Genomic DNA, 13,163 nt, shown 5'->3' with positions numbered 1-13,163 from the left:
AAAGCTGTAATCCAGTTAATTTGGTTGTAACTTGGCTCTGACAAAGGGATATATTAACTGAAGGGCAGTGATTTGCAGGGAGAGTAGACAAATGTAGGCCAAAGATCTACATTGTTAGTATGTCTTTACCACTGTCTACAAGGAGAGTGTATGCTGACCAGCCAACTCCAGTTTTCTGCTTGGAAGGCAATTCCTTTAGTGAAGATAGGTGTGTCGGTTTATCTAAGAATGAGGAGGACAAAAGCCAATAGTTGTTATGGTAATTTAAGTCAGTGGTTCTACCCCTACCCTGCCACTTCCCTGAAGAATGTGACACCATCCCAATGGTAACAGTGGTTCTCCCAGATAGTGATTTTTCAGGGTTATGGGAAGGGCATGAGAGAGATGGGAGTATGTACCTGGGTTGGGGGTGGTACATTAGGATCTCAGGAGATGTTTGCTTTTCAGATGATCTGACCCTCTTAGTGCTGACTCCATGATTTCTAAGACTTCAGAAACTAATTTTGCTTTTTAGGGAAGCTTCGTTGTGTTATGTTGATTTATTCATTCATTTATCAAATTCTTATAGCACCTATTATATGCTAGTGGCTAAATCTGCAAAACAGAAAGACACAATCCTGACTCCCAAAGAGCATATGTTTCATGGACGGTTCAAAGAAGTAAACTAACAATTGAAATATATAATAATGAATACTGTGATCGACAGAGCAAGTCCTCTGTCAATCAAGTGAAAGAATATGAAGCCATTTGGGGGCTGAAAGTAGTTGATAGAGGCTAGACTAGTGTGTAGAGTGACAAGGGATCAGTCTGGGGAAAGCAGGGATGTGAAGGCTTTGCTAAGTCATAAAGGATTTTATACTTTATGTGAAAAGGAATAGGTAGCCATTGATTGCTTTTAGGAAGAAAAATGACTTGATAACTTTTACATCTTAAAAGATTATTGTGGAGGCAGTGTGGAGAATGGATTGCAGAGGGACAGGAGAGAAGTGATAATGGTCGGAATTAGGGAAGCGGCAGTGAGGAGTGAGGGAAGTGAGCAAACTTTTCTTCTGGTACTTTTGGAAGGAAAATCATAGAAATTGGTCATTGATTGGTTGTAGGGGATAAGGGAAAGGCATGATTGAAGATGGTATGCAAGTTTCTTGCTTGAGTACCACCTCTATAAACTTACCAATTCACTGTACTTTATTGTTATTATTATAGCATATAAATATATCTTTTTAAATCTCTAATGAAACTTTTATTTCTGGAAATAAGTAAGGATCTTGCCTGAACAGTTGTCTAGTGCATATAAAGTTGAGGAGAGTAAGAGGGAAGGGGAGATGTAGATCATAGGAAGCAAGTTGGGATCAGGCTAATTAAAGGGGATAAATAGGATCTGAGGGACTAATGAAGAAGCAGACCATGGCTGGGGACAGATGGAAACTTTTCATGGCATTTCCCACATGACTGCTGGGAGGGAATTTTCTCTTAATTGCAATAGCCTCCTTGCTGTTTGGCAACAGCTTGAGAAATACTACTTTAAAGGAGAGTACATTCTGCTCTTTGATTTCAGATTTTCATAACAATTTGGTGAACCAGGATAGTAAATTTTTTTTGGAACACTGTACTTTTATGTACAAAGGACAGATTTGGAATGTACATGGAATTCTTTATTATTTCCTTTGGTCAAGTTACAGTCTTTGCCACAATTTCTTCATCTGTAAAATGAAGTTAACAAAACCTGAATACAATGATGTTTGTGTGTATGTGTGTATGTATGTAAAGAGGCTGCTGGCATAGTGCCTGCACATAGTAGGTGCTCATTAAATGTATTTTTTACTATAATTTGGTTTCTTTCTTTTTTTGTTTTGTTTTGTTTTTGAGGAAGATTGGCCCTGAGCTAACATCTGCTGCCAATCCTCTTCTTTTTTGCTGAGGAAGACTGGCCCTGAGCTAACATCCGTGCTCATCTTCCTCTACTTTATTTGTGGGATGCCTACCACAGCATGGCTTTGCCAAGCGGTGCCACGTCCGCACCTGGGATCTGAACAGGTGAACCCCAAGCCGCCGAAGCGGAACATGCGAACTTAACTGCTGCACCACTGGGCCGACCCTGGTTTCTTTCAATTCTGTCTTTTTCTGTTTGATGATATGAGTTGTTAGGGGTCATAAAATGTAAAAAGTATATATTTTCTTAATTCCAACCTTTTAATATAATGGCTTTATCCTCTATATTTCTATAGAGTGGAGGATAGAAAATTTAAGTGTCTTATTAGGGAATCCTACGGATTAAGTGAGACAGTATACTAGTAGATAAGAATAGGAAATATTAAAGGACCAAGTGATAGCTTAGTAATCAATGTGTTTTTAAAAAGTCATTTAAAGTATTTCTCTTTTCCTCTTTTTGGCTTTGCCTCCTATTATTCCCTTGCTTTTCTAACATGTTTTAGATTAGCAACATTCCATTAGTACTCTAATGGAGGCGTGAAAAATTCACTGTAGGCATGTAAGTGATAAATAGGTATACAGGATTCTGGTGGACACTGGTGCCTGCCTTCTGAATTTCTTTGTATAGGTGAATGGCAGGAAAATCAATCAGCCAATCAAACTGAAGGAGACTGTGTTCTTTTTTGAGACAAGGAACATTTGCAGTCTTACTGCTTCCTTCCTTTCCATTGGATATGCTTAGCACAGACTCAGCACTGGATCCATATTGATGACTTAATCTATTAACATAAAATCGAGTGCCAAAATGAACACAGATCCCTATGTTAGAATGTCTCATCCTAAAAGCCTGGTCACCGCAGGCAGACAATAACTATTGCAACAACTGAAGAGGTGGGTAAGTGGAGATGAGTTGAACAGAGTGGCTTCTATTCTAATGTCTTAATATTTTAGTTGGGTAGTAATTTGTCATGTTTTATTTTACGTATAGGGAATTCCGAATGAAAGCTGGAGAATAACAAAGATAAATGAGCGATATGAGCTTTGTGATACGTACCCTGCCCTCTTGGTTGTGCCAGCAAATATTCCTGATGAAGAATTAAAGAGAGTGGCATCCTTCAGATCGAGAGGCCGTATCCCAGTAAGTATGAAGCTTTGGCGAGACTTTGCAAATGCTTTTGTGCTCTCCGTAATGCTGAGATTAACAAATGGGAGAATGGATGCAGGATAAAAAAAGCTACAGCAGCTGGTCTTTTATTGGGATATTAGAGAATGAGTTATTTAGTAAAATTAAAACTTTTGGAGAGAACACTTAGATTAAAGAGGTTTCTGGAGAGTCTGATATGGGTATTACTGCACAGAATTGCATGATTCTTAACTTGACAACAAAGTTGGCTTTGTGTTATTCACTATTTCTTTATCTTATACATTCTTTAGTCATGATGATAAATGTTCTTTTCCTTTAAATCCTAGAAAGAAGAAAACTTTACAAATTTATGATAAATTACTTTGTTCTAGAAAGATCAGCTCAAATAATTTTAGATACAAAGTTTTGTAGATTCTGAAGACTTTCTAGCTGGACAGTTTTGCTGATACAGTAATAAAACTTTAAAAATGGGATTTACTGGGGCTGGCCCCGTGGCCGAGTGGTTAAGTTCGCACGCTCCGCTGCAGGCGGCCCAGTGTTTCGTTGGTTCGAATCCTGGGCGCGGACATGGCACTGCTCATCAAACCACGCTGAGGCAGCGTCCCACATGCCACAACTAGAAGGACCCACAACGAAGAATATACAACTGTGTACCCGGGGGCTTTGGGGAGAAAAAGGAAAAAAATAAATTCTTTAAAAAAAAAAAAAAAAAAAAAGTGGGGTTTACTTAGCCCCTTGTTAATGTATTTTTTTCTGGAGACAACACTTTCCAATAATCAATGACTTTCATAAATCAACGTCTGATTAAAGAATGAGACCAAGTTTTCCACATGCTGGAATTGGCTTGAAAGAAAGGTGATTTTTTTTTTAGCAGCCTTATATATCCTTTCATGGCTAGGCTTTGGATCTATTTAGAAAGCAGAGTTTTATAGAGTAATGTTTTTGAGAAGAATTATAAACAGAGAAGTATACAAAGGATATGTTGCCATTTTTTCCTCCATTAAGGTTTTATCATGGATTCATCCTGAAAGTCAAGCCACAATCACTCGCTGTAGCCAGCCCATGGTAGGAGTGAGTGGGAAGCGAAGTAAAGAAGATGAAAAATACCTTCAATCCATCATGGACTCCAATGCGCAATCACATAAAATCTTTATATTTGATGCCCGGCCAAGTGTTAATGCTGTTGCCAATAAGGTGAGATTGTCTTTCAGTAATTAAGATTGCCGTTACAATTCCATGAATCAGCTGAGTTTGGCAGGAGCCACAGTGTAGTAGAAAGTTCAGGCTTTCTGATGATAAAGATGTAGATTTTAACTCTGGCTCTCCTACTTGATGGTATGACTTTGAGTTAGTTATTTAATCTTTTTAGACTTTAATTTAATTTGCTCATTTGTAAAATGAGAATAGTAATAGCTGACAAGGTTGTTTTAGGGGCAAAAATTATCTATTATAACATAGTACTTGGGGCTGGCCCAGTGGCATAGTGGTTAAGTTTGCATGCTCTGCTTCTGTGGCCTGGAGTTCACAGGTTTGGATCTTGGGCATGGACTTGGCACCACTCATCAAGCCATGCTATGGTGGCATCCCATGTGAAAAATAGAGGAAAATTGGCACAGATGTTAGCTCAGTGACAGTCTTCCTCAAGCAAAAAGAGGAAAATTGGCAACAGATGTTAGCTCAGGGCCAATCTTCCTCAAAAAAAAAAAAGTGTACAACCCTGTGCTTATTTACATAGTAAATAGGTGTTCAGCAATTATTAGTTTCTTTCTCCTTTCTCCAAACTTGACAACTAACTGAGCTTATGACTGACTAGTGTGCACAGCACGACTGTAGGAATCATGAAGCAGAGTTCTCAGTGCCAGTGGTGTCCTCTTCTGACTGTCCTGCACCTATAAAGGCTGTTCAGACTGAAGGCTTGCAGTTAGCTGGAGCAGTAGTTCTTATTTCTGCTGTAGGATAAATATTTGCATTGTGGAAATACAAATTCTGGTCCAGTTGACAAAATCTATTACAGGATGAGAGAGAAGAGATACAACTTAGCTTTAAAAAGATATGTCTTTTTTTTTTTTTTACCGTCAATAAGCGATATATATGTATTAGAGAAGAATTAGCTAATGCAGATAAGCAAAAAGAAGAAAATATTTTTGAATACCCCTAACCCTGTAACTAAAAGAGAAACCTGGTGGTCTAGTGGTGCAGATTCAGCTCTCTCACTGGTGGCCCAGGTTCATTTCCTGGTTGGGGAACCATACCACCCGTCTGTCAGTTGTCATACTTTGGCAGCTGCATGTTGCTGTGATGCTGAAAGCTATGCCACCAGCTATTTCAAATACCCGCAGGGTCACCCTTGGTGGACAGCTTTCAGCAGAGCTTCCAACTAAGACAGACTAGGGTGAAGGACCTGGCCACCCACTTCTGAAAAAATTGGCCGTGAAAAGCCTGTGAATAGCAGAAGAGCATTGTCTGATAAAGCGCAGGAAGGTGAGAGGATGGTGCAGAAAAACCGGGCAGGGTTGCACTTTGCTGTACGTGGGGTTGTTAGGAGTCAGAATTCGACTTTAAGGCACTAACCACAAAAGAGAAACATCATTAAACTGTGGTTATACTACCAGACCTATGTGCATATATGTGCACACATATATTTGAAAAAGAGAGGAGTAATTGTAACTTTCCTGTTTTTAAATTGACACTGTATCTTATTATGCCAGTAAACATTCATCTCTTACATTATTTTAGTGGTACAATAATAACACCAACTGTTGTTGGCTATTTCTGTGTTTTTTGCTATTATAAAATAACAGTGCTGGGATGATCTTCCTCTAAATTGTGTAGCATGTACCTAATTATTTCCATCCTGTTTAGTGTTTTGAGAGCATTGTGAGTTCCAGGCATTCTCTCTTAAACTGTAAATATTCCTCCTTAAAAGAGAAATGAGATAATGTGTATGTGAAGCCCATAGCTCAGGGACTGGCATATATTTTTCCGGTAATTACTTGTTCCCCTCCTTAAACGTTGTACCATGAATTATCAGGAATGAGAGTTAGGATGTTTTCTAGGATGAGAGAAGAAGGAGAGAGCAATATAAGGCAGAAAAGGTGGTAGGGCAAAATGTTATAGTCCTCATCTTACTATTTTCTTTAATCATTTCCACAATATTTCACAATAGAAATCCCCTTTTTTTTTTTTTTGAAGACTCTGATATATTTTATTTATTGGAACATTTTTCTGATTACAAAATGGTTAATATACAATATAAAAGAACTAGGAAAGCATATAAAAAGTAAAGAAAGGAAATAGAAATCACCCATAATCACTAATATTTTGATATCTTTTCCTCCTCTGTTTTTTCTGTGCATTTATTTATTGGTTATTTTGTTGTTTTTCCCCTTAACATTATATTATAAAATTATTTTTTTATGAAATATTCTTGAAAAATTCTTTAGTAGTACTCATCATGTAGCTGTATCATTATTCATTTAATCATTCATCTGATATTGGGCATGTAAATATTTATTTACTATTTTAAATATAGCTGAAATAAATATCTTTTGTTGGCGTATTTATTTCCTTAAAATAGTTTCCTAGATATACAAGTAGAATATCAAAATTTAAAATATGCATATTCTAAAAAGTTTTGTTACATATTGCCAATATTCTTCAGAAAGTTTATTCAGTTTACCAGCCTTTTGTCTTTTTCACCCGGTTTTAATGAGATATAATTGACATAGAACATGGTGTAAGTTTAAGGTGTACAACATAATGCTTTGCTATATGTATATATTGTGAAATGATCACCACAATAAGGTTAGTTAACATGCATCCCCTCACTTGATTACAATTTTTTTTCTTGTGATGAGAACTTTTAAGGTCTGCTTTCTTAGCAACTTTCAGATATACAATACGGTATTCCTAACTATAGTCGTTATGCTGTACTTGACATTCCCATGACTTAATCTTTCCACTGGAAGTCTGTACCTTTTGACCACCTTCACCCAATTCCCCCATCTGTCTCCCCTTTTTTAATTTGCAAGAGTATACATCCTTATTGCAACAAATATTTTTACCTGCATAGTAAGAATATTTTTGTAGCTTCATCAATATGAATATGACAAATGCTCTTGAAACCGTGACCCATGTCAAGAATGAAAACTTTTCCAGCCACTAAATCTTCCATGTGTGCCCTACCCTGGTCAAATTCACCTTCTACCCCTACTAAAAGTAACCACTATCCTTACTTTTCTTTATACTTTTATTACTGAAGTATACATCCCTAGACTCTGTAGTTTAGCCTTGCCTTTATAAATACCGTATTTGATATGTCTTTTCAGTCTCTCAATCTATAGTCTTTCCCTTGCTCATCTTTTCTTGTCTTTATTTTTTAGCTGTAGAATTTCCCATAGTTGAGGTTTTGCTAACTACATTACCGTACGGTTCAATTTTCTTCTCTCCTCTGAATTTCCTTCACACGAATTCAGAGGTTTATTTAGATTCAGGTTCAATCCCTTTGGCAAGGCTGTAGCCTATAGGGGATATATCAGGAGGTACATAACTTGTGGTTGATTCTCCTTTTTGGGATGTTAGCAGCTGTTGATGCTCAGTGCCAAGATACATTAATTCACTGGGTTGCAAAATGGTGATATTCTGATTTTGTGATTTCTTTTTGAGCTATTGGTTAAGCTCTTTGTGTAAAGAAACACTTTCTCTTATCTGTATTTTGGTTAACCAGCAGTTCAGTTCGTGTAAGAAAGCCAGGGTAAATGCTTGATTCTTCTCATTTACCAGTTTTCCCAATAAAGAATTTACTCCCTGTCATCTCATGAAGGTAACTAATTATTTTAAGTATCATTATGAATGCATGTATTTAAACATATTCACTATTTTCTAATCCAACGCAGGCAACGTTTTTCGAAGTTGCGGTTTCCCATCCTGGGTCAGAGGGAGGCTGTTGAGGTTGTCCCCTGAGTTCTTCTGGTGTAACCATAGTGATCTTTGCTCTCTGGTGTGACAGGCATACCAGCCTCATCAGGAAGTCCTGCACAATTCCTGCCTGAGACTTGGAATAACCATTTCCCCAAGAAGTTCTGGTTTCCATTAGTAAGAAATGGTGTTTCAAACCATAACCTGGGTGCTCAGGATACTTACTTGCTACTGGGTTGGTTCTATTTCTGGGTCTTTTCAGTGAATAGAGCTAGGAAAACTGTATATTTTTAAAGATAAAGTACCTCATGAGTTCATACTGGTGCTTTCAATTTAAATTCAGTGCTAAAGAGTTTTTACATAACACCTTCTGAATTACACGTTTCTCTCCCTTCTTCCACACCAGGAATCCTGGTTCTCAATGACACAGGGAATGCTAACATTAGTATGTTCCATAATTACTCATTTGCTTTATCCTGCCACAGTCTCAGAATAACAATATTCATACTACCATCACCTGTACAGTGACTGAAAAGTTAATTTTTTTTGCATTCGTTCTCCCTGTTTCCCCCATTTTTAAAATACATTGTAGTACACTTACATTGTCAGCACATACAGGCTTTACATATTCTCTCTTTTCTACACATGCTCTCTGTTGTACCTCTGACTTCTACAAGTAGCTGTAAATTTCATGCTCACATCCGATTCTTATGTGGATGTCTTTCTAGTCTTTTTTTTTTTTTTTTGTCTGCAGTTATCTTGCAAATATTTCAGCAAATGCTCATGGGAATAATGATCTGAGTATTTGCATGCTGGTAGCAGCTTATGTCCTTTATATTTGAAGGTCATTTTTGCTGGACATTAAACTCTTCGCTTAATTTGGATTTTCTTGAGTGTCTTAAATTATTTTCTTTTGGCATAAAGTTTCAAAGTCTGATGATAAACTAAATTTGTTTCCCTCCTAAGTCACTCTTTTTACTTGGATATCCAAAATAGTTTCTTTTTTCTTTTTAAGTCCAGTTATTTTGTCAGAATATGTCTTCATGTTGTGTGTTCTAGGTCTGTATTCTCGTATATGCATGTGTGCTATTTCAGTTTATAATTTACAATTAAAAAAAATTTCATGAACGTTTTCTTTACTCATAGTTCTTAGTATTTGTTCTGTTTCCTTGTTTTGGCTTTCTTCTTCGGTAGTATTCCTATGTTGGCTCTTCTTTGCCCATCTTCATCATTTGTCACTTTCTTTTGAGTACTTTTTATGTCTTTCTAATTTTGTTCTGGTTTTAAATATTTTCCTTTCACCGACTAGTGCTTTTAATATCTGTTGTATTTATTTGCTATTGTGTTCCTTCTATTTAATCTTCATTCTGATGCTTTGCTTTTATTTCTCATTTGTTCTCAAGTTCTATCACTTCATTTCTGAGTTTTTCTAATTCCAATTTATTTTGTTTTTCATGGCTGGTAATTTATTTTGTTTTTCATGCCTGCTATCATTTTTTTGGAAGATTGGCCCTGACCTAACATCTGTTGCCAATCTTCCTCTTTATTTATTTATTTATTTATTTTTCCTTCCCAAAGCCCCAGTACATAGTTGTGGATCCTAGTCATAGGTCATTCTAGTTCCTCCGTTTGGGATGCTGCCACAGCATGTCTTGATGGGTGGTGCTAGGTCTGCGCCCAGTATCCAAACCAGCAAACCCCAGGCTGTTGAAGCAGAGTGTGTGAACTTAACCACTTGGCCACAGGGCTGGCCCCCTGGTGTCACTTTTTAATGTCTTTAGCTTTGCTTGAAAAGAGACGATTCAGTTTTCTGGGACATTGTTCTAGGGATGTTTTGGATCCTGCTCATTCTCTTTTCAGTATAGCTTGTATGGGATTTGACCTTTGTCCTTTTCTCTTACCATTTTTAAGTGAAATTGATTTTCCCAAACTTACAGAAGGATGCATGGTTCAGTTAGAAAATGTGACTCAGAGCTTAAGTGCACCCAGAAGTTAGAAGAGCCAATTTCACTGAGCTGCCTGTTTTGTTGTTCTTGTGTAGTGTTAAAAAACATGCGAGCTTATTTTCTGGGATTTTCTGGCTCTGTTCTGTCTCTCCCATCCTGCACCTACACCCACAGCTTTACCCATCCCAGGCCCCCTGCCCCCATTCTTTTATCTGAAACTTCTCTTTCTTTGTCTTTTTATCTGGACCTTCTCTTCCTTTGTCTGTGTTGCCTCTGTCCTGCTCAATTTTGATTGTCTGCTTAGTAGAACGGATCACTGGCTGGTCAGTTAGGAGAATTCATAAGGATTAGACTGGTTCGGTCTTTAGATCTAGTGTAGGCCCTTTAGACTCATCAGCTGTTAGAATGGACAGAACCCTTCCTGGTTTCAGCTGCACTTCTCAGATTGATCTGTTGTGCTTTCCTGTAGTTCTGGAAGAAGAAAGCCAAAACAAGGAAGCAGAACAAACACTAAAAACTATGAGGCTTTCTTGTTGTTCTCCTGTTCTCCAGTTCATCTTATATCCATTACTTCCTTCTGTTTCTTCCCACATAATCACTGAGAGCATCCAGATCTTGTGGCTGGTGGTGGTTTTGATGTTTGATGGAATGCTGTGTCCCCTAGTTCTGTTTTAAATGAGTTTTCTGTGTCTTTGGTTTTACTATCTAGTTGCTCTATTTTTTTTAATATCACTTTTATTGAGATGTAATTCACATGCCATAAGATGCACTCTTTTAAAGTATATATTTCAGTGTTTTTAATATATTCGTGAAGTACAGCTATCTCATTCTAGAGCATTTCCATTCTGTGTGTTTTTGTGATGGGTTCTGTGTTGTTGCCACTGTCGTCGTCTTTCTAGAATTTTTTGCAACATATTTGAATTGCAAGTCCCTCTACCCCTGACCTGTCCTATTCCCACTCTCCAGAAATAACCCTTGTTCACAGGTATCCACTGAAACAGTTAATTTTGTACCTGTGCCAGTCTCAAATCCAAACTATTTCCCGGACTCTCAGTGTCAGAAAGGAAGCTTGAACTTCGCTTCTTTTGGTGATTTGTTGGTTATGAGTTGGTGAGTTTTTTTGTCTTAATAGGTGTGAGTCATATATAATTTTATGACTCACAGTGGCTATTCTAGTATTTTCCATTAGTGCTCTAAGAAGCGTGATTTTATATATAGATAGGTAGGAGATAGGGAAATATTTTATTCATAAAATAGAGAAAGATTCCATCCAGAGAAGTGAAGTTCTCCTTCTCAGCCATAGCTTATTTTGAACGCCGAATATTTCTCATCTGTTTTGTAGATGTAGAGTTCAGTCTTTGAAGATAGTGATAGTAAGATACTGGAGTATTCTGTGCTTTTATATTTGTTCTATCTTTTTATTTAAAAAAATGATGTGGTTAAAATAGAAGTAAGCCATTATGGTTGCAAAGCATTTTGCAAATATTAGGATGAAAATGAGCTGCAGAGGAAGGGCAGTGAAGCAGCAGCATGGGCCAGTGCTAAACTAGGCAGAAGTAGTCCTGGCACTTCGAGCTTCCTAGTCTGTGACTTCAGTCTTCTGTAAGAAACCATGTTTGGGCAGGATTTGAAATATGGGTAGGGAAAATTTAGCGCTTTGAAATGTTAAAGTGTCTTCGTGTATGTTACCACATTTAGTTTTTATAACAGCTACATAGGAAAGTCAGGGTGAGAGTGTATATTCCCATTTTAAAAAAAGAGAACTCGTGGTGGAGAGTGGTTGTGTTAAGTTGCCCTGAGCCATCCGCATTTTCCCATGGAGTTTTCCTGTTCGTCGGTACTGTGTATCAGTTTTCATGCTATTGGATATTTTATGGCACTTTTTCATGGATGTCAGCTTATAATGGATGTGCGTTCATTTATGATTTCCTGTGATGTGTGCTTTTTTCTAGGCAAAGGGTGGAGGTTATGAAAGTGAAGATGCCTATCAAAATGCAGAACTAGTTTTTCTAGATATCCACAATATTCATGTAATGAGAGAATCATTACGAAAACTGAAGGAGATTGTGTACCCCAACATCGAGGAAACGCACTGGTTGTCTAACTTGGAGTCTACTCACTGGCTAGAACATATTAAGGTGGGTGGATGTTACTATTTCCATAGGCTATTACGGAGTATCAGTCAGTGACTTTCTCTGCATCTTTGTCTGTGGTAGCTCTTTTCTTACAATTGAAGTCAAGATGAAAGTACCTTTCGAAACAGTAAACAATTGAGAACTGCTTTGATAATTAGAACTACTTCTAAGTTTTAGTACTTGAGTGAATTAGTTTCCTATATTGTGGTTCTGTTGCACTTGTTTACCTCTCTTTCTCATCCTATCTGAATTCTACCTGTCTTTCTGTTGCTAGCTCATATTTCATTTCTTCCATGAAACTTTCCCAGATTACATTCATTTCCATTTTCTCTGAACTTTTCACTTTACTTTGTTTTCCATTTAATCTGGACTACCTTGTACTTCATTTAATTGCTTTTGTGTGTCAACCAACATATATTGCTAATTCATAGAGACCACAACTGGATAAATCATCTTTCTTTTTTGTCCCCTCAGGAGCTAGGGCAGCACTGTCTGTGATGATAGGCACCCAGTAATTACTTGTTGGAGACTGGTGAAGTAAAAACCATTGTGGTCAGGGAAACGGGGTGAAGTAGTTGAAAAAGGATACCATTTGAATGTCAAATGATTTGGAGACTACCATGTGAACGCTAATTTGCCTAACACGTTAATATGATGTTTGAAGCACCAATTATTATTTCAGTTAATATAGTTAACATATATTTTCAGAAAAGGTCTGAATTTCAATAACATAGCTTACTAAAATATAGACTTCTGTAACGACATGTATTATGAAATAAAGGGAAATGAGGTTTCTCATGTTAAGAAGGAGCAGACTTGTACTCACATTAAAATCTCTCAAATTCAGAGAAAATCGAAGGCCAAACTGACCTAATAAGAATTAAAGACTATTATAATAAAAATAGAATTATTGTTTCTCTTCTAGAAGCTTAGAAGCTTCAATGTAGCAAAGTGTAAGCACTCCTCAGAGAGCATGTTCTGTGGCCCATGTATTACATTGTATGATGTGTAAAGAGAAAACTGTAAGACTTGATTTGGAACGAACATAAGTTGCAACATTTTCTTCTGTAAATTCCAGGACATTTCACTAGT

At 37.2% G+C, this 13,163-nt stretch overlaps 1 protein-coding gene across 25 annotated transcripts in view; it reads left to right on the top strand.

Moving 5' to 3' along the window:
• The window catches only part of MTMR2 (myotubularin related protein 2), a 102,147-nt gene that overhangs the window by 74,930 nt on the left and 14,054 nt on the right, over positions 1 to 13,163 (top strand). For all 25 annotated transcript variants that reach the window (XM_023646433.2, XM_070272675.1, XM_023646434.2 and 22 more), the window contains 3 exons: positions 2,918 to 3,067; positions 4,079 to 4,267; positions 11,889 to 12,074. In XM_023646433.2, coding sequence (XP_023502201.1) covers positions 2,918 to 3,067; positions 4,079 to 4,267; positions 11,889 to 12,074 — 525 coding nt within the window. The remainder of the gene's footprint in view (positions 1 to 2,917; positions 3,068 to 4,078; positions 4,268 to 11,888; positions 12,075 to 13,163) is intronic.

Source organism: Equus caballus, chromosome 7 (assembly GCF_041296265.1).
Source record: "Equus caballus isolate H_3958 breed thoroughbred chromosome 7, TB-T2T, whole genome shotgun sequence".
NCBI classification, from domain to species: domain Eukaryota; kingdom Metazoa; phylum Chordata; class Mammalia; order Perissodactyla; family Equidae; genus Equus; species Equus caballus.
Note: the sequence above shows the minus strand (reverse complement) of the source record. Positions and strands in the feature narration are given on the sequence as shown.